The following is a 24958-nucleotide window of genomic DNA, read 5'->3' on the forward strand; positions in this document are numbered from 1 at the left end:
TGGGTGCGGTGGCTCACACCTGTAATCTCATACTTTGGGAGGCCAGGGCGGGTGGATCACCTGAGGTCAGGAGTTCAAGACCAGCCTGGCCAACATGGAGAAACCCCCGTCTCTACTAAAAATACAAAAAAAAAAAAAAAAAAAATTAGCTGGGCATGGTGGCGGGTGCCTGTATTCCCAGCTACTCAGGAAGCTGAGGCAGGAGAATTGCTTGAACCTGGAGGTGGAGGTTGCAGTGAGCCGAACTCGCGCCATTGCACTCCAGCCTCAGCGACAAGAGCGAAACTCCATCTCTAAATAAATAAACATTTTAAAAAGAATTTGGGAGCTGATAGGAGGGTCCCTTCCTGGACATGGGCTCAGAGGAAAGCTCTGGAGCTCGAGAAGGTCTGTGAAGGTCTGTGGGGAGCACAGAAGGTACCCTGGCCCCAGGGTTCAGCCTCACAGCCCTGCAGAGCCCTGTCTCGTGGTCCTGACAGCTTCCCTGGGCCAGAACTCCAGGAGTAGCAGGTTCTCTCTGCTCTTTCCTGTGTGCTTGGCTTATTCTAAGCAAGCATCAGAATACAGTTACCCTCCTTGGAAATAATAAGGAAAGGCAAGATGGGGAAGGAGGATAAAACCTAGAGCTACACAGTGTGGCCTCAAATTTTACTCCCAGCATTATCTGTTCCTGTGAACATGAGCTGGTTACTTCCCTGTCTGAGCCTCGCCGTCCTCATCCATAAAAGAAGAAGCATGGTGCCTTGCCTTCCAGTTGCAGGAGGCAGGCTGAGGGACATCTGCATGGTGCCTTCGCACTGCAGTCCTCTAGGTGAGGTGGGCATTTCACAGAGGCGTGCATGGGTCCCACATCCACACAGGTGGGATACGCATGAGAGGGAAGACAGCAGCAAAGTGCAGGTGTCGGCAGCTCACAGTGACTACTCCACTTCCCCCATGGCCCTGCTGTGTACCAGGGACCTTCATGCCACTGCACAACCCTCTGGTGCTCCTGAGGGTGACGTGACATTTTCCTCCAAGTTTCCTAAGGAGTGCTGCTGTTGGGTTAAAGACACACAGTGTCAGCTGGGCGCGGTGGCTCAGGCCTGTAATCTCAGCACTTTGGGAGGCCAAGGCGAGCGGATCATGAGGTCAGGAGTTCAAGACCAGTCTGGCCAACATAGTGAAACCCCGTATCTACTAAAAATACAAAAACAAGTTAGCCAGGCATGGTGGTATGTGCCTGTAATCCCAGCTACCAAGGAGACTGAGGCAGGAGAAGCACGTGAACCCAGGAGGCAGAAATTGCAGTGAGCCGAGATCGTGCCTTTGCACTCCAGCCTGGGCAACAGTATGAGACTCCATCTCGACAACAACAACAAAAAAGACACACGGTGTCTCCTGTAGCATTCACCACCCTGCGAGCTCCATGGTGTAAGGCTGAGTAGTGGGGCAGGCAGAACGGCCTAACAGGAGCCCAGAGTGGGGACTCAGGACCTGGGGTGAGCCCTGGTTTTGGCACTGCCTCACTGCAAGGGCAGCTCGGGAACTTTCCAGGAACAAAGCAGGAATGGAAACATTTAGATGAAGCCAGCTCTGGGCTTTGTTTCTGTATTTGTCAAATAAAGAAGGTGAACCCCTTGGGGGTGTCATCACAGCCACTGTAGCCCTGTGTGTACATAGGGACCTGTCTTTAAGCATTGAAATAAATCCCCCTCCAGATGGTCAGTGCCTGTTCACCAAGCTTCCAGTTGCAGCACCTGAAGATGGTTCCTTCCTTCATTCGGGAAACACGGGGTCCTCAAATCTACACCTGACTGAGGGCAGCCTACAGCCCTGCAGGAAAATGAAAGAGCTTTGTTTCAGAGCTCTTCAGACTCGGACCAGCACAGATGGCTCCACATTCCATAACAGGCATGCCAAGGGTGTTTGGATTACGCTGAAGGCCAGTGATTCCTGCATGGCAGGCTTGCACTCTCACTGCTGACCTGACATGGTTCTCTGGAAGGGAGAAGAGTGGACACTGAACCTTAAATCAGAGCATCATCATTCCCACTATGATGCTGGGAAATGAAATGATCGTGTCATTCTGCTCAGCTGGCGGGCTGCAGGGTTCTCTGTATTTAAACACACAATGCAAATCTTCCTTTGGCTGTAACATTTCAAATTTTACTACCAATTTCTGTCTAATAGGGTAAGCAATGGGGGTGATGGCTACTCTAGCAGCCATTGTAAGACTTGGGGACTAAACTATTAAAAGGAGCCCCCAATCCCCACCACAATCAGAGCAGCCCCACGCCATCTCCTCAAGGACCCTGTACTCCCCCAGGGGAGGTTTGCTAGCCAGTTGTGGGAACAGTGAGTGTGGGGAGACTCTGGAGGCTTCAGTGCCCATGGGAACAGCACTGCATGCAAAACAGAGCCCACACAAAGGGCCTGAGCAAGAAAGAGAGGCACCAACCCCCTGCCAAAACTTCTCAGAGTTCCCACAGTGAGTCTCAGAAAGGGAGAGTTTTGTTTGTGTTTTGTTTGTTTCTGAAAACACATAATGAGGGTGTTATAAGGAGAGCCACCTGCCTGCATAAAGCATAGCAAAGTCCTGCCCCTCCCTTCTGCAGAATGTCCCCTGTGGCCGTCGGACCCTGCTGCCCTAAAGTAGCCTCCTCACTGGACAGAAGAATCTATTTACTTGACCTAATGATGTAATATTAACCTTGCAATCCCAGGCCAGGTGGGGCTAACATTGTGTGGCCTTGCAACGCTGAATGATAACAGTGCCCATGCTGTTTAAGAGTGTAGCTATCATCAAGGTTTCTGTCCCCTCTACAGTGTCAGGACCAAATACTGACATCCTGCCTGAGTTTTTTCCCTCCCTAAGGTTTCCCCGAGCAGAAGGCCTATCCCTTACTGAACCTGCATGGCAGAGTGTGGCTGATGCTGGGACCAAAGAAGTCCCTGAAGACAAGAGCAGTGCTTCTGAAAGTGAAGGACCACCTGCAGCACCTGCTAAACAGGCTATTCCTGGTCCCCACACAAGCCTTCCTTGACTTCCTGGGCCCTGCGAGGTGATTGAGAGCAAAGCATGGCTGTGGGGCCTCAGAGTCCTCTCAGAGACCATTACCAATTTTTGAAGCAATAATTTAGATGAAGCTCTTAGAACTCTGCATGGCATATAGTAAATACTGTTAGCTATCTTTTAAGCAAATATCTCAGATTCATGCAAAATTTGAGAATCACTGCCCCTGGGAATTGATCAAAAGCTTTCAGAAAGGGCTCTTGCCCAACATTTTTGGAGCCCGAATAAAGTGGAAAACAAAACCCAATGTAATCACTTCGCTCCTGTTCCTGGCGTTGGATAAAAAGCACTGTGGGCAGCGTCTGCCCTCCCAGCCCCCTCTCAGCAGGGTGGGCCAAGCCCTGGTGCTGAGTGCTCAGTGCCTCTGAATGCAGAGGCCCCAGGGGAGGCTTCTGGGGCATGGGGTGGATGGGAGCAGGCCCTCAGCCCCTTTGTGTGGGTTACCCCGGCATCCACCACACTAATCCATTTCCGCTAAACTCTTGGTGATACTGCTCTGTGAGTCTTCTGGAAATAATACAGGAAAACAAGACTTTGGCAAAAGCAAATATAGCTATACTTCACCAATATTGCCTATTTGGTTCCGGACCTCTGCAATAAAGTGAATATCACTATCAAGCAAGTCACAAATTTTTGCTTTCCCAGCACATGTGAAGATTATGTTTACACTATACTGTATGTTTTAAGTATTCAATAGCATTATGTGTAAAAAAAAATGTACATACCTTAACTTTAAAATACTTTGTTGCAAAAAATGCTGACATGGACACACAAAATGAGCACATGCTGTTGGGAAATGGTGCCATTAGACTTGGTCAAGGGAGGGCAGCAGCAAACATTCACTTTGTGAAAGACGCAATATCTGTGCACTGCAATAAAGCAAGACACAATACAACAAGGTCTACCTATAAGCCAAAAAAAAAAAGAGGACTTGAAGTCATGTTTTATTTCCCTGCGTGGGATCAGCTTATACTTGCATCCTTTCTGACTTAACTAGTGAAATACGTCATGCATAAACAGGATGGGGGCTGCTTCCCTGCAGAATCACTGCCCTGAGGATGAACGGCCTCCTGGGACCAAAACCGATAGGTCAGGGCTGTGGGAGAGACCAGGGAGGCAGTTCCATTCCTCTCTGTGGCACAACCTGTGGTTGCTGATGACTTTTTGAGTCTGGGGCAGGGCGTCTTTGGATAGCCTCCACTCCATGGCTTCTGGAACAATCCTTAGAAAATGGCACAGCTTATACCAAGACCTGCATTAACACAGATCATGTCATTTTTGCTCTCCTACCCACTGCATCAATGCACAAAGGAAATTAATTTCCCTTCAGAAATAGGGAGTCAAGAATGATGTAATCGCTGTAACAATCAATTCTGAAAAGGTTTTATTTCAGTGAAGAAGTGCTCATAGGCCTATGCTCAGGCTCATGGGCACAGGGCTGGCTGCTTGTGTCTACACTGGCTTTGCAGTGCCTCTTCCTTCTCCTGGGCACTTGTGTTACTTAAAACTTCCTGAAGCTTCTCCATCAGCTGTTAACTGTCATGGCCAGATTCAGCCCACACAACCCTCAGGCTCATCAGGAGAGTTCTGTGCACCCCGATGGGAGCCCTGTCTGTTTCGGAAGCCTGTTCTCCCCACCTCTGTGTGTGGCAGGAACATTTCTGAAAAGCCCCTTCAATGGGCATCAAAGCCAGCTCTCATCACTTGGGGAGAAGACTGCATTTTGTCACCAAATCGACCCCGTGCCAAGTCCCCAGATGGTAGAGGATTGTGAGCCAGACAGCCTCATTCAGAGAGAGCCAATGCCTGATCAAAACAAGCCACATGAGCCACGGATGCCACCACAGAAATTTGGGAAATGCCCCTCGTGTGCAAACAGCACCTCCCTTTCTGCTGGTGAGAGCCCTCCCAGTGACGACCGGGCAGATCACTCAACAGCGCTAAGCTTTAAGCTCTATACCCATGCGTCCTCTGCAGGAGGGTCAGGCTAGCATGCCCTTGGGGTTTCAATAGATGCTTCTGTACTTTCTAGTCATTTGACTCCCCTGAGTAAATTAGGCATTAACTGACAGTTGGGGACACCAGGTGCTTAACAGTTCCCACATAGGTCAACTCGGGAAATGTGGAAGATCCAAAGCCTCTACGCAGCCCGAGTCAGTGAGACAAAGCACCAGTCTGGTCTGGAAGGTGGGAGACCTGAGCGCCGGTGGCAGCTTTGAATGTTTTCTAGAACACTCCAACCCCCATGCCCACCTGGATGAAAAGCCCCAGACATCTCCACACCTGGGCCCACGGCACCAATTGCACTTTATTATGTTTTCTTGATTTTCTCTTCTCTCCAACTAGACTCTATGCTCCTTAAGGGCAGGGCTTGTGTTCTTTTCCCCTGTGTCCCTAACACCTGGTATGGAGCCTGGCACACAGCAGGCATTTTGATAGGGCACATGTGTGTGTAACAGGGTGTCAAAGGGAATTTCAGCCTGTGACACTAAGAGACACTTGCTCCCTTATTCCAAAGGAGGCATTAAACAGTGTGCAGAGCTTACAAACGCCTTCCTTGACCTGCAGGGAGCTTATGAACTGGTCAGAAGACTAGAGGTTGAAAGACAGTTTGGGCAGAATGTAGTGGGGATGAGCTCCCTCCTAGAGGGGAAGGTGGGGATCCCCCCTCACCTCCAGCCTTGTGAACAGGCCAGAACTGCTCAGCCTGGGAACACCCCATGACCTGAGTCTCTGAGTGGTCCTGGGAAGCATCTCCAACTGGGGGACACCGATAGCAGACAGGTTCTGATACTTGGAAATGCTGAATGCAGGTGCTGATGGGGCATCTGGGCACAAAGGGTGGGGAGCTGTGGTTTGGGACATGGCTGGACTGTCAGTTGTTTGGACAACAAAGGGTGCTCAGTGTTGCCCAAGGATCAAGCAAGAAAAAGAGAATTGGTGTAGGGTTGTTTTAGATCCAATGTTACAAAGCTGCCTGGGAGACAGAGGGGAGGCAGTGGGAGGTGAAGGCACCTCCTCAGAGAAACTCGAAGAAATAGCCCGAAAGCCCGGACCTGAGAGGATAGTGAGGAGCAGGAGCAATGTGCATGGCCTCCATCATGGAACACTCAGCGTTGGGGGGATGTCCAGGGATGGGCGAAATGGTAGGGAGTCTTCCAAAAACCCATGAAAACATCCACAGGAGGAAAGCCAGGTTTGAGTATTCAGGGAGCAGGATGCAGCTAATAGGAAGCTGTCCTTCCTTGCAGCCTCTTCCTCCTTCCCCTGTTCTCCATTCTGGATGGTTTGGAAAACCCGGCTAGCAAGTTAGGAAGAGTGGAGGTAGAAGGAGTGGTGGAGAGAGAGTAGAAGCCAACTGATACCCCTTCTCCACCTGCAAAAGGCCCACACTGGGGAAGGGCACAAGCCACAGGTACAACGAGGGCAAGAGTTTTGACTATTTCTTTTTTTTTTTTTTTTTTGAGACGGAGTCTCTCTCTGTCGCCCAGGCTGGTGTGCAATGGCACGATCTCGGCTCACTGCAAGCTCTACCTCCCAGGTTCATGCCATTCTCCTGCCTCAGCCTCCCCAGTAGCTGGGACTACAGGAGCCGGCCACCGTGCCTGGCTAATTTTTTGTATTTTTAGTAGAGACAGGGTTTCACTGTGGTCTCGATCTCCTGACCTCATGATCCGCCTACCTCGACCTCCCAAGGTGCTGGGATTACAGGCGTGAGCCAATGCACCCTGCCGAGTTTTGACTATCTCTTGGACTGGGGCCTCTAATTATGGATGAGAGGAGCTTGCATTACACACAGTGACATGCAGGGCCACTGGGTAGCCCCGAGTGTTCGTTCAAGATAGGGAAGATCTAGCCACACTCCAAAAACTTTCAGTGTTTTGGGGTAGTGGCCACAGTTTTTTGGGGTAGTGGCCACAGAAATGCAGTTGCTTTGTGATTATTTTTTCATGCCTTGAGCTTGTTCAACAGAATGGTTACATGTGAATGAATGTTGAGGAGACATCTAAACTCACTTTCAACTCTAAAGCTCAGTAATACTTTTGGGTAGCTATATGCTGACATGGGTCACCCATTCTAGACCTTGAATTCCAAATTATCTTCACAGGCTGCCCACCTGCCCTACTCTAGCCCCCAGGTCCTCTGGAAGTCTAAGCCCAGCTCAAGTCCTCTGCCAGTCAGCATGCAATCCTCTCTGGCCCTACGCCCAATGCAACCACATGAGGGAACCTCTCACGAGTTCAGTGCATGGTTCTCGGCCCTCCAAGTTTCACAGGCTCCAGAGAATTTGAGAAGCCTAGAAGTTTCCCTGGTTTCCCAATAGTTATAGTCTTATGGAAGCCCTGAATCTGAGGACCAGGTGAGCAGTGACCTGAGCTCACCCTGGGCCTTCCCTCAGAGCTTCCAAGTGACCACTCTGCCAAAGAAGGTGGGTGATCAGTTTGTAGTCCACAAACCGATTTTATTGAGCACAAAATAGAAAAGAAAACCTTGATTTCATTGTTCATGTACTTTGTACAGATTTTGAGGCAGTAGTAGGGATTATAGAGTGGCTGCTCCTGAGAACCAGAACAGGACATGAGTCCATCTTTTTCTCAAAACTGTTGTGGCCTTCAGTTGGGTTGCCCTGGCTCTGATGGGTTTGTGATGGGACCTCCCTGGGGAAAGAACAGTTCCTCTGAGGTGCCACCAAACCTTGGAGTTATAATACTATTTAAGTGCTTGCTCTCTGCAAAGGAGTTCATCTGGGTGCCCCAAAGAGCAGGGCTTACTGATAATGTTCATGTAGAACGGATTCCCTTGCCCTGCCAGACACGCAGGAAGCACCAACCATTTTTCCCTCCCCTCAGAGGTCGGCCATCTTGTTTAACAGAACTCTCCTCACCTTTCCTGGAGAAGAAAGCATTTCCCATGCTGCACTGCGTCCACAGTGGCCCCGGCCAGTCTGCCTGTGTCAGGGCCATCTCAGGGGTCTGAGGAGCCCTTGCCAGTGGAAGGGCAGATCCTCCACACCTAGGACTAGCCCCCAAGACCACCTAACAACTCATCCTTTCTGGAACCTTCATTGAATTCGAAGGTGTCACTGTGTTGGGAAAATTATAGAAACACCCTAAAATTGTGTTTGCGAGACATTGCGATTTAACTCATGTCTATGGATAAAGAACTATGAGCCTCTTTCTATTTAAAAACAAAAGAATATCCTAAATAAATATAGTCAGTGTCTAATATAAATAAGTAGACTGAGGAGCTCTATTGGTTCTTTCTGGTGTAATAAGAAGTAACTTGATGAATTCCATATGCTCTTTTCAGGAGACACTGAAGAGGAAAATTCATCAAGACTCCCATCCAAATACTATAGCCATAACGAGTTACTTCAGGACAATCTGAGAGTTTGGGAAATTATTTTGTTTCCCTTCAGTTGTTTAAAGGACACTTTTTACTAAGCCAGAACTCTGTGGTCTCTTGTCATTGTCTCAAGTCAATATGACAGAGAGGTTTAACTGGCAAGACACCTCTTCTTAACTGGTAGTGGCCTGAATCCAGCTCATTAGAAGCTTCCCCCTGCAAGCAGCGGCAGTGTGTGGATTGGGCCGCAGCTGGGGTGGGGCAAGTGGAGTAGGCATTTGGGCGATGTCTGTGTGAATCCTGGCATAAACAAGCCACTTGCCTGTGGAGTGTTTCTGTTTAAAGGTCAGTCTCCTACTGATCAGCTCTTGCTTTTCTCCCAAGCAGGAGCTATACCACCAGTCCTATGACTGCGTCTGCGTCATGTTTGCCTCCATTCCGGATTTCAAAGAATTTTATACAGAATCCGACGTGAACAAGGAGGGCTTGGAATGCCTTCGGCTCCTGAACGAGATCATCGCTGACTTTGATGATGTACGTACTGAGAGTTGCCCTTGAAGGGCAGGAGTACACCCAGTCTCACACCTGTGCACTTGAAGTTACTTCAGCATAGTAGCCTATCCCAAAAACTTGTCCTTTGGCATAATTTCTGGCAGGTGGCATTAAAGCCTTTTGCTTTATTTAGGTCTCTGACTAATTTGAGGTAGACAAATACATTGTATTTTTGAAGCTAGTATGACTGCTAGGAACAGCTACCAAAATCTGTTAAATCAAATGTGTATCCAGTGTGCTAGTGGATTCTCTACAAAGGCTTGAATTCAAGGTAAAATACTTGCCCAGCCCTTTCTACATAAAAAGATAATGAATTATAATAGACTATTAGTATGTTTGTGCCTACTTCAATGCCTTTGTCAGATATCAACTTGCACTATGCATGGGTGACATTTTATTATTGAAAATACAATCTGTATCGGGGGATAATACAACATACTTTCGAAGGGACAGAGTGTCTGTTTTAGAATTTGAAATAGGTGTTATTTTTCAACTTTCTACATAGAGAATAGTGTGTTCCATTTCCCAGTAAGAACAAACGCCCCTCTGGTTTAAGGATATTGCAGCCACACTATTTCTATCACTATCTTGCAAAATAGAAGAAAATTGACATCTGTCCAGGAGCATATGTTAATGATGATTCATGGAATTTTGAAATACAGTGATGAGATTACATACCATGGTGGTTTCAGGCAAACCTCCTAAATGTCTTGTGGGCCCTGTGCATTTTCTCTCACCACCATCATCACTGTGAGGTCAATGCTAGATATTCATGGTGATGTCATGACCGCCAGCGATTACCACTGTGATCCTGGGTGCATCGTGACAAACAGCGGCTGGGGGTCTCAGCTGCTCCTCAGTGAAATAAATATTCCCCAGTACTAACGGGTGAGTGACAGTGGATATGTGGATAGGTGATACTGGGATTTGCTCATCTGCCTTAAATTATTTGATACTTAATCCTGGAGGAATCTTCTCTGAAATCAGGAGTTCCAAGGATGGGACAAGAAAACACTCTTGGTCTCCGGTCAGCGCCATTTGAGCCCTGCCCTCCTGAGCAGGTACAGACCTTCCAGGGCATCCTTCACGTGCAAGCCCATTCCTCTTCCTTCCTACAGCTTCTGTTCTTATCCCTACCTTTCCTCCACCCCAGCTGAAAGCCGAAATCAGCAGATTAAGGAGGAGTCAAGTGGGACGCTGATAACTAATTCCAAGACAAGAAATAGTAGGGCTCGGGCCAGCTGTGGTGGCTTGTGCCTGTCATCCCAGCCCTTTAGGAGGCCAAGGTGGGAGGATCGCTTGAGCCCAGGAGTTTGAGACCAGCCTGGGCTACATAGGAGACCCTGTCTCGGCAAAAAAATTTTTTAAATTAGCTGCATATAGTCATGTATGCCTGTGATCTCAGCTACTTGGGAGTCTGAAGCAGGAGGTTCACTTGAGCTTGGGAGATGGAGGCTACACTGAGCTATGATCACACCACTGCACTCCAGCTAGGGTGACAGAGCAAGACTCTGTCTCAAATATATATATATATATATATATCAAACAGCAGCCTTCTCACTTCTCTTAGGCCTCCCATGGAGGGGAGAGAGAGACAGAGACAGAGAGAGAGCTGGTTTCTCTTCCACTTTAAAGAGGGCACCAGTTCTGTTGGATTGGAGCTCCACCCTTATCATCTTAGTTGACCATAATTACCTCCTAACAAAGCCCTCTCTTCAGTACAGTCACCTGGGAGGTCAGCACTTCAACATATAAATTTTAGGGAGGACACAATCCTGTCCACAGCAGTATCTTTATTTAAAATTTCATTATTTTAGCTCATCTTGAATTTTTCTGCATTGATTTTGATTTTTAAAAATATTGCACTAGGATATTATTTCTCATGATTGCTGAGCCTTTTTCTCCTGAAGTTTCACTCCTGAGGTGAGTGCCTCACTTACCTCATCCTCATCCTCATCCAGCTGTGACTTGGAGGCTTCTCCAGCTCATCTAGTGAGGGCCGTCAGGAGCACTTCACCCAATCACATCCACTCCAGCCCTTTGCTGTTGGACAGCCAACTAACAATACTTTGGCAGGGCCTCGGAGTGGGAGATCTTCCGAGGCACCACCACGTGAAGACCTGTTCCACAATCGGTGTCACTCTACAGCCCATCACTCTACAGCCCAGGGTGCGTGTCTGCCTGTTCTTCCTGACCCTAACTCTGCCTCCATCAGACCCAGTCTCCTGGATGTTCAAGAAAAGTCTCCAGGTCTTTTCTCTTCCTTTCTGCAGCCACACTTTATAGACTGAGAGTCCGTAGCCACTGCATTTATCTTTCACCTTCTACTTTCTCTCTACACCTCCACAATCCTGCCTCACCAATGCCATCAGGAATTCTACTCTTGATGACCAAAAAAACACTTCCAGATTCCAAAATTCCAGTCCAATTACATTCTCTGAGCATTCGTCCTGGGTGACGCCCTGTCTGTGGATGGCCATTGCCTTTGCCCAGTAATCCTCCCTTGGCTTTTGAGCCCTTCCATTGTCTGGCCCCAGCCTGTGCTCCGTCTCTGTGGGACATTGTAATATTCTTTCCCCAACCCCTCTTCTCCATCAGGGACCTCTCCTAAGACCTTATCCATCCGCTCTGCACATTCGATCTCCACCAAAACCTCTATCCTATCCACTATCTTGACCATTGGGCCACACTTGGATCACTTCCAGCTTCCTATAGACACCCTGCTTTCTAACACTACTGCCATTTTCTTCTTGTCCTCCCCACTGTGGAAACAGGGCCTCAACCCTCTGCCCCAGCCCACTGCCCTGACCCATCCCCTACCACTCCCTACAGTCTCTACACCAGCCCTCAAACAGGCATGTGCTTTTGTGCAGACCAACTTGGGTCCTATCCACATCCCCTCCAGGTATGGTGTACCCATGACCTGTAGCAGCACCACCTGTGGTGCTTGTTACAGTGGTTTCCAGGGACAGCCTCAAGCCTGCTGTGTCTCTGGGGATCCCCATTTCCACTAGTTTACCCAGGTGATTCTGATGGTCACAGAAGATGCCCTGCCTGGTCAAGGAGCCTTTCAGAATCTCACTCATCAGAATGCCAAGGCTCCAACTTTCACAGAAGGCTTTCCCATGCCCCGACCTGGGGAGCTTTGCCTTACCTAGCTGTCTCAGTCCAAATCTTATTTCCTTTCTTCACTGTTTGCTACCTGTCATTTTCAACTTTCCTGGAAGTGTGTGTATGTTTCTTAGCCACCATCCAGACTATAACAGGTGCTGTGTGTTATGCAGTGGCCTTCAAAGTTCCCAGCAAGGCCTTTAAGTGATCACCTGTGTTTGTTCAAGGAGTGATTGCACCTGTGCCCACTCCACCTCCCAGACAGTGTTTAGCTTCCTTCACTCTGTTTTACAAACCTGCCACTTCCAATGCAAACCCTCTAAATTCTTTCCCTGACCTTGTTGAACCTTTACTGAATGGCTCCTGAGCCCTTACAACAAGCCTAGGAGGTAAGTAGTAAAACTCTTTGCCCATTTTAAAGATAGAGAAACTGAGGCACGGAGCAGTCAAGTAACTTTCTCCGTGTTCTAGGGAAAACAAGCAGCCATAGAGTAGGGCTCAGACCTGAGTGTATCTGTCTGTCCAGAGCTCCACACTGCAGCCTCTGGTGCTGCCTCCTGTTGTCCTTGGCTCACCTGCCCCTCACCAGCCCCCACCCTTTCCTGAGCATCCCTGCACCCCTACATTTGTATCTATCCTATTCACTCATCGCTGCTCCCAGCCCTTTAGCAAATCCCTTGCCAGGAGCCCCGTTCCTCCACCCTCAGCTGCCCCAGCAATGAAACTTGTCTTCCTAGTTATCGTTGAATGGCTTGCTGACTTCAAACCCAGCCACTGTTGTTAACACGTGACTGTTTTCAGGGTAGAGTTGAAAGAGCATGACTATCAAATGAAACTGCTTATTACTTACTATTATAGCTAAGTGTTCTGCACTTCTGTTACCTTATGCATGAAATGGTGATCACGCCCGTTGCATGAGGCTGTTGAGAAGACTATATTTAATATGCAAAATACTTAATAGACTCCATGGGCATAGTAAGTAATGAAAATGCTGACAGTAATAATAATATATTGTGGTTTGTACCGTATTTTGCATATTGGTATCATTGCTGCCTCAAATAGAACAGAGATAAGGGTTTTGGGACATTGAAATATGATATGTAGTCATATCCATGGAGGGAAATTCTCTCAGTACTGAATGTGCTATTTGTGATTAGAGCATTTAATTAGATTCTTTATAAGGGCATCCTAGAAATATTTTGAAGTGCAATGAATGTATTCTGAAAGGAAAGTTCATTACAATTGATTTGGGGAAAATAACATACCTGATAAATATTCATGCTAATATTAGTTACTTTTATAAGAAATGAATGTCACTTTTACCTTTTGTAACCTGCCCAAAATGGGCTTAAGCCTTTGCTTCTCTAGTTATAGACAAAATACTTTCTATTTATTGTTTAGCCAAATCTTTAGTGTGGCAACAAAAGATATTCAGTTTACAAAATACATAGGGTAACCCAAGGAATAATGGCTTTTTCTTAAATCCAAAAAGAGGCAAATTATCTGGGTAATAGCCTTTTAAAATTTAGCATTTATTTGTAATTACCTTGGCATTTTCTCTTTGCAGTAACAACATACTTACCCATGGAGAAACAAGTGCATAGAAGTATGTCAGCACCTAGTGAGGCAGGGCTTTTGTGCCTGGCTCTGTTTTGCCTCATTTGTACTTTTTAAATGAAATGATCCATTCCAATTTTAAGCTTAAGTCAACAATGTGGCTAAACGGTTGCATTACATGTAAGAACGGATTGTTGTTTTTAAAAGAAACAGGCATTTGTCAAGAAAGGAAATATTAAACTGGAAATGGGCTTTCATTCATTCCCTGAGCATACTCCCTGAGGTGTAGATACCCTGGCTTGAATTTAGTGGTCGGTAGAAAATGAGAGTTTGCCCATCTCAAGGGCCCTTTGTTTTGCCCTCGAGACGTCACTCTCTTCTGAGCCTCATACCTGCAGCCCCTGCTTGTTTCTTTCCATGGACTTTAGAGAAAACTGGTGGCTGTGGTATGTTCTCCTTGACTTGTAGACTTTCGCTTTTTTTTTTTTTAAAGGATATTTTGCTGGAAAATGATCCAGGTACTCCTGAAAATTGATGGGTTATCTACCTGATTTGTGGGTTATCTACCTGATTGATGGGTTATCTACCTGATTGGTGGGTTATCTTCCTGATTGATGGGTTATCTACCTGATTGGTGGGTTATCTGCCTGATAGGTGAGTTATCTACCTGATGGGTGGGTTATCTGCCTGATGGGTGGATTATCTGCCTAATTGATGGGTTTTCTGCTTGATTGGTGGGTTATCTGCCTGATGGGTGGGTTATCTACCTGATGGGTGGGTTATCTACCTGATTGGTGGGTTGTCTTCCTGATTGATGGGTTATCTACCTGGTTGGTGGGTTATCTGCTTGAATGGTGGGTTATCTACCTGGTTGGTGGGTTATCTGCGTGATTGCTGGGTTACCTACCCGATTGGTGAGTTACCTACCTGGTAGGTGGGCTACCTGATTGATTAGTGGGTTATCTACCTGATGAGTGGGTTATCTACCTGATGAGTGGGTTATCTACCTGAGTTATCTACCTGGTAGGTGGGTTATCTGTTTGACTGGTGGGTTATCTACCTGATCTTCATCCTGATGACAGCAGCCAGCTGGAGCATAGAAGCAGCTGTTCATTAGACTGGGAGTATTCTCTCACTACCGTAGTCCACACCACTCCCTATTGCCTCATTCCTTCTGCTGCACTCCAGAGCCTCACCTGTTCCACATCTGAGGGGCTTTTCAGATGTGGAAATCTGCCCTTAACGAGTATGTAAATAGTTTTGATCTTTTTCAAACTAATTTTTCTAGGAACTGAACTCAAAAGCAAAGTTTAGGGAAGAAAACTTTCTTTCAGACCCATGCTTTGATTGTAGTATTGCTGTAACATGCAGTACCTCTAGCCGTTACTCACAGTTTCTAACAGGTTGACACCCATTTCCCCCAACAACCTAGAAGGAAAGAACTTGCACTCCCGGAACAGACAGGGAGGGGAGAGCAGGGGAGCAAGAGGAAAGGGGGGGGTTGTTCTCCAGCAAGGTGTCAGCACTGGTGCTGCTTCCATTCTTAAAAACATCTGGGACGGGCGCAATGGCTCACGCCTGTAATCCCAGCACTTTGGGAGGCCGAGGTGGGTGGATCACGAGGTCAGGAGATCGAGACCATCCTAGGTAACAAGGTGAAACCCCATCTCTACTAAAAATACAAAAATTAGCCGGGCGTGGTGGTGGGCGCTTGTAGTCCCAGCTACTTGGGAGGCTGAGGCAGGAGAATGGCGTGAACCCGGGAGGCAGAGCTTGCAGTGAGCCGAGATTGCACCACTGCACTCCAGCCTGGGCAACAGAGCAAGATTCCATCTCAAAAAAAAAAAAAATCTGTGTTATTGCTTTCTTTTCAATTATTTTATTTTTTAAAACATTATTTTATCCAAATATTATTTAAAATAAATATATAATTTTATTTACTTATTACATCTAAACAAATCCAACAGCAGGCCTGGGTTTGTGGGCCAAGCGTCATCACTAGTTCATAAGCGCGACCTCCTGCTCCACTGGCTCTTGCTGAATTTGCTCCATTATTCTGCTCCCTCCATCCCCCAGATCAGACCCTAGGCTCCATCTGAGCCACCTCTGAGATTCCTACCCTCACTCTCCTAGCCTATTGGCAAAACTGAGCTGACAAAGCAATGAACAGGAAATATTTGCTGTCCGCATCCATTGACGCCCAAGGACCGCTCTGAGTTAGGACCACCTGGCTCACCTGTTAGGATCTATATGTGGCTGCTGTGTCATCCAACAGACATTTTCTTTACTGACTGAGCCAAGTTCCAGGTACATGCTGGTGACTGCTCTCAGAGTTTTATAGTCTGGGAGTGAACCAGGAGTACAAACAGCAATTCCTGTGTGAGGTGGGCACAGAGAATCTGGGAAGATTAGAGGAATCCTGCCAAATGGGCCAGAGAGGAAGCTAGGAGTCATTCAGAGACCGTCCCTGCCAGTGTCATAGTAGTTAAGGGGTCCATTAAAACTAATAGCCCCAGTTCCCTTCACTGGTAAGAATCAAGAATAGCTTAGGTCTCTGTGGAAATGAAAAGCAAAAAATCCTAAGTCTGTGTATTTTTGTGCAAACACCAAAGCTGTCATGATGTGTCAGAAGAAGAGAGAAATTTCCTTCTGCTCTCATGCTGTTAACAGGAAACTCAAAACTGAAAGAAAATGAACTGTCCCTCTTCTCTATACATACAGAGAATCTCAAAGACACTTAAAAGGTCAGGCATCTTGGTCGTTGTTAAAGCTGTAAGTAAGAGGGAAAAGTACCACACTTAGCCATAAAACAACACTAGGATCTCCCTCCTAGATGGCTGTCATGTCAAGCAGAGTGACATGCATCTCTACACTATCATGAAGGAGACTAAGACCCAAGACCCAGGGATGCAGGCTGAATGCATTGCTTGTATTCAATCTTAACTGAAACCCAATGAGGTAGGGAGTTGGCTGGGTGCAGTGGCTCGTGCCTGTAATCCCAGCACTTTGAGAAGCCAAGGCAGGCAGATCACCTGAGCTCAGGAGTGCGAGACCAACCTGGCCAACATGGTGAAACGCTGTCTGTACTAAAAATACAAAAAATTAACCAGGCGTGGTGGGCACACAACTCTAGTCCCAGCTACTCGGGAGGCTGAGGCAGGAGAGTGGCTTGAGCCTGGGAGGTGGAGGTTGCAGTGAGCCAAGATGGTGCCAGTGCACTCCAGCCTGGGCTACAGAGCAAGACTCCAGCTCAAAAAAAAAAAAAAAAAAAAAAAGATAGGGCGTTATTGTCCCATTTAACAGGTGAGGAAAACTGAGGCCCAGTGAAGTTAAATGACTCTACCAAGGCCACACAGCTAATGATGGCAGAAACTGGAGCTGAACCTATTTTTGCCTGACACAGGCAATATTCCATTGGCAACCCTCTCCCAGGTAAGCTGATTATCACAGGATGCAGTTTTTATGCTCAGCTGGGAGAAGTCTGATGAGATCTCCTAGAGGCCCGTCAGGAGAACAGAATGCTCCTTAGATAACAATCCCCATTTCTCTTCCAAATCAGATACAGGGGAACTTGAACACCAGAAGTTTTTCAGCATAGAACACAGGGCCAGACACATAACAAATGCTCAGTGAATATTTATGGAAGGAAGAGGGAGAAGAGAGTACAGAAGAGGAAGGTTATGTTTATTTTAGCCTAAAAAATTACCTCGGTTATTACCAAACAGACACTTGGGTTATAAAATCACCTTGGTAAACATGCATCTACTTTAAGCAATGTTCCTTGCTGGTGAAACTTCCAAAACAACCAGTTTATAAAATGTGTTTCAGGGAACTGAGTGAGTAGTCTCTCTGTGTAGCTGCAAGCCCGTTAAATATCTGGGGATATATAACATAAATTATTCAGATCATAGGAGAAATAACTGCTTCATACTGCCATCAGCTATTTATCGAGACCACACTTATGAAGACTTGTTGAAATGAATTGAGTTCTTCTAGAGACTGAACATAATTTTTTCTAGGGTTTGCTAAGCCCAAATGAGTTACTGATGTTGAATTAAATTTCATTCCCAGAACTCAATCTCTTCTTTTATTACTGACGTCACTTAAAACCTCCAGTTTAAACCAACTGTGTGAAAACAGATTGGGCAATAATTTCTCAAGGAACGGAGCTTGTTTGCTGCACCTTGGTTTGGTAAAAAGCAAAATTATTTCTCCCATGGCAAATATGTCCTCCTTACTTGGGCAGTTGTAATTTTTACTACACAAGATTTTGCTTGTTGATTTAACAGCTTGTGTCTCCCATTAAGGGGCAAGATGTTTTCCAACTGACTGCACAAGCCTCCAAATCCGGTTTTCCCCATAAGTCGTGAGACAAAAAAAATACTAGTGAGCTCTGATGGAAAACAGTAACTGTTCTTAAGAAATGACATTCTGAAATTCCACCAAAGTTAGCTGACAGTCAACTTTGTGGCTCTAATTTTGTAGTTATGTGGTTTTTCTCTCATGACTCTAAGTTGAGAATTTACTGCAATAGTTCTATTTCCTTTGACTTTTTCTGGAATGATATAATTCACCTGAGGATAGGAAGATGTCTTTCCCTCTTGAACGGAGATTTAATTCTTCTTCTCCATTCACATTTATACTGTTTAGTGCGGTGATTCTCAACTGGGAGCAATTTTAATCCTCCCCCCACCCCCCGGAGCATTGTCAATGGAGACATTTCTGGTTGTCACAATGAGAGGTGAAGGATGCCCATGACGTCCAGTAGGCAGAGGCCAGGCATGGTGTTAAACACGCTGTGATGTGCAGGACAGCCCGCAGAACAGAGAATAACCCAGTTCAGCCCAGTTCAAGTGTCCATGGTGCCAAGGTTGAGAAACTCTGCGTTACTGCAATCCCCGTGCGCACTCCTTATTAAACACCGTGTAGAGCAGATGAATAACCCCTTCTTCACTTTCCTCTCCCCTTTAGCTGCCACCTTGGTAGTAGCTTTTCTCTACCTTGCTGTCACCTTGAATAGGTGCTTATGTCTACAGTCTCCATCTATCTTCTCACCCGTCCCTTCTGAGTCACTGAGAGTTGGGCTTTCTCTTCACTTTCCGTAGAGGATGCTTCCCCAAGGTCAGCAGGTGGCTCCTCTTTCTCCCCAGACCTTTCTTCATCTCTGATTTAGCTCCCTTTGGGATCCAACGCTCATCTCAGAAGTCACTGCCTAAGGCCCGCAACAGCCCCATGTTCCGTTTCTCCTGGTCTTCTCTCAGCTGTTTTCCAGTGTGCCTTGCTTGTTCCCCTCCCCACGACCCATGTCCTAGCCGAGGGCATATTGCCAGCTCAACCCTCTACCATCCTATTCTCCTTTCTTCCCTTCGAGCCCTCACCTGCTGTGGTATGCACATTTATGATCCTTCCTGGGTGCGTTCTCTTCAAATGCAAGGCGGTCAGCTTTGACCTTCCGCCAAAGCTTAGTGAGTCCCTGTCTGCGTTCCTCCCAGCCATTTCCTCCTGGTGATCCCACTGCCAACCTAAGTATAGTCATTCAATAAGGATTTATTGAGTTCTTCTTCTTTGTCAGGGACTTTATTCTGCTGTGGAGACACAGATTAATAGAGCAAGGTCTCTACTCTGGTGGAGCTCACAAACCAGTGAGGGATGCCGACTTGAAAAGACACACGGCACTGGCTTCCGTGCTAACACGGACGTCCATTCAGCCAAGCAGCAGCCATGCCCGGCAGGCCTGGGACCGCATGTCAGTGAAACCCCGAAGGCCCAGCAGCTCACCAGGCAGGCTGGAACAGAAACCGTGAGCCACCCCACTTTGGTGCACAGAATCACTAAGTATTGGGGGAGCAGGAACCTTCAGGACATTTAAAGGAATTAAATGAATTCTATGCATGTACTAATAATATAACAAAAAACAGAAACTTTTAAAAAGGTGAAATTCCAAATATAAATATAGTAAGTGCTACAAATTCATGTTAAACATAAACAGGTAACAGGAATGATAAACAGAAATTAATAGGAAATCTGCATAGAGATGTTCACTTCTTCCCACTGGGAAATCTTCAGGACTTCTCTCCTTCAGCTCTGTAATTCCCTCGTCCTCACGGGATGACACAGCCCTCAAGGACGAGTAAATGAGGAAATTGTTACCCTCCGTATTAGTTTGCTAGGGGTGCCATAACAAAGTACTGCAAACGGGGGACTTAAGCCACAGAAGTTAATTGCCTCGCTGTTCTGGAGACTGGAAACCAAAGATCAAGTTGTCAGCAAGGTTGGTCTCTCCTGAGGCCTCTCCTCTCCCCCTGCTGGGGCTCTTTCCTTCTTCTCCTTGTGTCTTCACACGGCCTTCTCTTTGTGGGTGACTGGGTCCCAACTGCCTCTTCTTAAAAGGACACCAGTCATATTGGATTAGGGCCCACCCTTATAAGCTCATTTTATCTTAATCACCTCTTTAAAGACCCTATCTCCAAATATGGTCATATCCTGAGAGAGTGGGGTTAGGACTTTAACATATGAACTTGGAGGGACACAATTCAGCCTAAAAACCTCCATTTCAAGGCCTAAGAGGGCAAAAGGAGGAGGATGTTCCCAGAACTAGAGAGAGCTGCAGTGCAGAGACAGTAGCTGCCACCCTGGGCAGTAGCCCTTGTCCTCCGTGAAGAAGACCGACCCCTGTGGAAAGCCTGCGGTGAGCAGGGAAGAGGAGGAACGAGGCCCCAAGCCTCCTTCCCGCTCTCTTTTTCCACGGCACCTCCCACTGGGCAATCTCCACTGGCAGCCCAAGGACAAGGAGCGGGCACCCCCTAGTGGTCAGGCCACCAGAGCCAGAGCCCAGCAGAGAAAGGCAAAGGCTGGCTGTGGAGGGGAAAAGAGGGAAGGAGGCGCCAGCCCCTCCTCAAAGCCAGCTTCCCTTAGTGATTTCTGGACTCATACAATATAGGTTCCCTGTGGTCAGCCTTAGCCCGCATAATGCGTTTGGCCTGAGGGGGCCTGAGACACGGAAGTCAGTGTCTTCTAGCACCTAACGTCTCCCCATGGCCACACGGGGCTTCCTTGAGATGGGATTTGATTCTCATAGAATGTCCGCAGTGCCTTGTAGCATTAGAATTTGCCAGCATTCCTTTCGGCCTAAAGCTCAGGTTGAGGACAAAGGGGAACAGTTTCCAGCTGTGATGCTCTAATTTCCATCCGCCTGTGTGTGTGTGTTCTCAGGAGCCCGAGCGACAGTACATGCACATTGGCACCATGGTGGAGTTTGCCTTTGCCCTGGTAGCGAAGCTGGATGCCATCAACAAGCACTCCTTCAACGACTTCAAATTGCGAGTGGGTACGTTCTGCAAAGAGGTCTCGGTTTCAGTTGTGGCAAAGATGTGGAATAAGGAGTAAGTCGTAGGAGATGTTGATGATCCTTTCAGTGTTGGAGTGGGACAGTTACAAATGCACCCCATTGCAAGACTGGATGACAGAAGGAAGGACGCTTTTGAACAAATTAGAGAAACCCCGCTTTGGTTGGACCTAGGCTACCCGCAATCAGTCAAGGTCCCGTCTACAAACAGGGCACGCACAGCCTTGAGCCGTCCTGTGTTGCTGATTCACTGTGAGATGTCCACTAAGAGCTGCTGCATTATTTTATGGGCTGTTGCCAATGAAACTGGGACTGGGACCTGCCACTAACTATAAGATACATCCATATTTCAGAGATATAAAAATATTTTCTTTAAAAAAGTGCATCTTAGAATTGTGGTAATACAGTTCCATCTTCCTGGGGCCACAAGCTGTAAGAACACCAAATGTGTCGTAGGTTCTGAAACAGTGACAGTTTTTCAGATTGTGTTCAAATCCTAGAGAAAAAAAATCCAGCTTTCTTTATAATATTGTTAAAAAATAACCTTTAGGCCTGGTGCAGTGGCTCATGCCTGTAATCCCAGCACTTTTGGAGGCTGAGGTGGGAAGATCACTTGATTCCAGGAGTTTGAGACCAGCCTGGGCAACGTGATGAGACCCCATCTCTACAAAAAATAAATTAGCTGAGCTTGGCGGTGCACGCCTGTAGTCCCAGCTACTTCGGAGGCTGAGGCGGGAGGATTGATTGAACCCAAGAGGTTGAGGCTGCAGCAAGCCATAATAGTGCCACTGCAATCCAGCCTGGGTGACAGAAAGAGACCCTGTCACCAAAAAAAAAAAAAAAGTAACGTTTACTTGGTTGAAAACAAAGGCTTCCTGCTTTCTAAATTTTTAACAGACTTTAAGTTGATTTTTTTTTAGCATGTTTCATTTCTTAGCTTTTGCAAATTGTTATTTTTTTAAATGTGTGTTTGAAACCATCAAGTCAACACACAGCTGGGTTTCTTTGTGTGCAGTTACTTGCAACCATTCAGATTTCTAAGAGCTTCCTTGACCATTTTATGGTTTTCTTGGCAACACATTTTGCTTCTTCTGAGAGTCAGTTTATATAAGAGCAGTTCAGGCAGCAAATTCTATCTGAATGGTTTTTAACGCTCTCTTACATACAAATTTCATCTTTAAAAAGAAATCTGAATATTCAAAGCCATTTTCTTCCTTTGCTGTGGGTATGTCCTGAATTTCATTTAAATCCAAAATATGTTACATCTCTTTCACAAATGAGATGTGTTTCTCCACTTGTACTATTAGTTATCAGTGTTTAATCATATTTTTCTTTTTCTTTTTCTTTTCTTTTTTTTTTTTTTTTTGAGACAGAGTCTTGCTGTGTCACCCAGGCCGGCGTGCAGCGGCACTATCTCAGTTCACTGCAACCTCCACCTCCTGGGTTCACGTGATTCTCCTGCCTCAGCCTCCCAACTAGCTGGGATTACAGGCATGTGCCACCACACCTGGCTAATGTTTGTATTTTTAGTAGAGATAGGATTTCTCTACTATTTATATTTAGTAGATTTAGTAGAGACATGTTGGCCAGGCTGGTCTCTTACTCCTGACCTCAAGTGATCTGCTCACCTCAGTCTCCCAAAATGCCATATTTTTCTTTCTACTTTCTCAGTTCTGTGCATAGTAAACCCCTATCGGGGGCTCTACCTTACACAAAGATGAGATGACCACACCAAACACGGGCGTGTCCCTTTGACCCCAGAGACTCTACACTGTTTTGACAGCTTGGAAAATGGGCTCCTCAAATTTTGCTACTATGCCTCTTTAAAAAAAAAAAAAAAATGTATTACATGGGCATATTAGTCAGGGTTATCTAGAGGGACAGAAATAATAGGATAGATGTATATATAATAGGATAGATGTATATATAAAGGAAAGTTTATTAAGAAGTATTAACTCACACAATCACAAGGCGAGGTCCCACATTAGGCCGTCTGCAAGCTGAGGAGCAAGGAAGCCAGTCCGAGTCCCAAAGCTGAAGAACTTGGAGTCTGATGCTGGAGGGCAGGAAGCATCCAGCACAGGAGAAAGATGTAGGCTGGGAGGCTAAGCCAGTCTAATCTCTCCACATTCTTCAGCCTGCTTTTATTCTGGCCATGCTGGCAGCTGATCATATGGTGCCCACTCACATTGAGGGTGGGTCTGCCTTTCCCAATCCACTCACTCAAATGTTAATCTCCTTTGGCAACACCCTCACAGACACACCTAGGAACAGTACTTTGCATCTGTCAATCCAATTAATTTGACATTTAGTATTAACCATCGCAATGGGAGAATGACCTCTTCTATTATCAAACTTATATAGACCAAAATAATATTGCCCTGCACTGCAGCATGGGACCAGAACGGCTCTTTGCCAGTCGTATGTGCTACATCCAAAGTGCCATTTTCCTGGTCTAGACTTCAGTGATATTGTTCAGATTCACGTGAACTGTTGAATGCACCTCCTTCCAGTGGTGTTTATTGACATTAAATGTCTAGTTTACCCTGATTGTCCAATAACTGATAAAGTCTATCCCCTCAACCCCATATGTCAGCCTCGTTAGATTTCTAAGGAAGCCTGAACTCAACGTTTCACTTGGCCTTTGAGTCTCCCTTTCCCTAGACCCTCAGTCTCTCCCAGGAGGGGACTTCCCTGCTTGACCTCCATGCACCGTGACATCCAGAGGCAGTTCAGGGATAGCAACGTGGAATAATAATATTGCCAACAAAAGCGATGGGACAAATAATGAGGTGAATTCACTCCTAGCATCCTTTTCAGCATATCTAGCTGTAAAATCAGTTGGAACCACAAATTGAGCACACTCCTACACTAACTAGAGATGGCCCTGTTTCCAGCAATAATCGTCCAGGCTCTTCCCCACCCCAGAGCTGCTGATCAAGCAGGGATGAGCAGTGGCCAGGAGAAAAGCTGAGCTGACAGATGCAAGACTGGAACCACAGGCCAGTGTCCAGCAGCTGACCCCTGGGTGCTCTGACCTGTGCCAAAGCTGGAATAAATTATTTGAGATGCCTAAACCAGAAGTGTGTTTTCCTGAGTATGCCACAAAACCAAAGGAGAATTTATTTATTACCTCTTTTGTACCTGCAAAGGTACTGCTTGAAACAATATTGGGGCTGTTTCCTGACCTAACTTTCTATTGCAAAGGGGAAGCTTTGGCCTGGCACGGTGGCTCACTCCTGTAATCCCAACACTTTGGGAGGCCAAGACAGGTGAATCTCCTGAGCTCAGGAGTTTGAGACCAGCCTGGGCAACATAGCAGAACTCTGTCTCTACCAAAAATACAAAAAATTAGCCAGGTGTGGTGGTGTGTTCCTGTAGCCCCAGCTACTTGGGAGGCTGAGGTGGGAGGATCGCTTGAGCCTGGGAGGTGAAGGTTGCAGTCAGCCAAGACGGCGCCACTGCACTCCAGCCTGGGTGACAGAGTAAGAGCCCATCTCAAAAAATAAAACAAATGAAAAGACAATAGTTATGAGATGAATCTTGCTAACTCAACTCTGATGTGGCACAGGTATTAACCACGGACCTGTGATCGCCGGTGTGATTGGAGCTCAGAAGCCACAATATGATATCTGGGGCAACACCGTCAATGTGGCTAGTAGGATGGACAGCACCGGAGTCCTGGACAAAATACAGGTAATGCAGTGTGTGGTCTGCGCTGCCTGCATCAACCATGTCTGTTCTCTTGGGAACCATAAATAAGTATAATAAAGATACTAATATATTAAAACAAAGGAAAAAAGTAAACCTTGAAATTTACTTACATCTTTTGGAGAACAATTTTTGGGGAAATGTCAGTTTCTGTATTGACTGTTAACAGCAACAACAAAATTCTAACAATATAAAGGCTATTGCATTTGTGAAAACAAATGATCCAGCAGCAACCAGCATGATAGCACAACAGCCCTGAGCATTCGGTACAGGAGAACCTT

The 24958-nt window shown here is 46.5% G+C and overlaps 1 protein-coding gene across 1 annotated transcript in view; it reads left to right on the forward strand.

Annotated features, from left to right (window-relative positions):
• ADCY2 (adenylate cyclase 2) overlaps nt 1-24958 on the forward strand; it is a 432640-nt gene that overhangs the window by 400212 nt on the left and 7470 nt on the right. Inside the window, 6 exon segments of the mRNA XM_058430099.1 lie at nt 8789-8935; nt 9941-10142; nt 11552-11858; nt 19194-19367; nt 20794-20948; nt 24538-24662. Of these exon segments, the coding sequence (XP_058286082.1) occupies nt 8789-8935; nt 9941-10142; nt 11552-11858; nt 19194-19367; nt 20794-20948; nt 24538-24662 (1110 nt within the window).

This window comes from Hylobates moloch, unplaced genomic scaffold (assembly GCF_009828535.3).
Source record: "Hylobates moloch isolate HMO894 unplaced genomic scaffold, HMol_V3 SCAFFOLD_17, whole genome shotgun sequence".
Lineage (NCBI taxonomy): Eukaryota > Metazoa > Chordata > Mammalia > Primates > Hylobatidae > Hylobates > Hylobates moloch.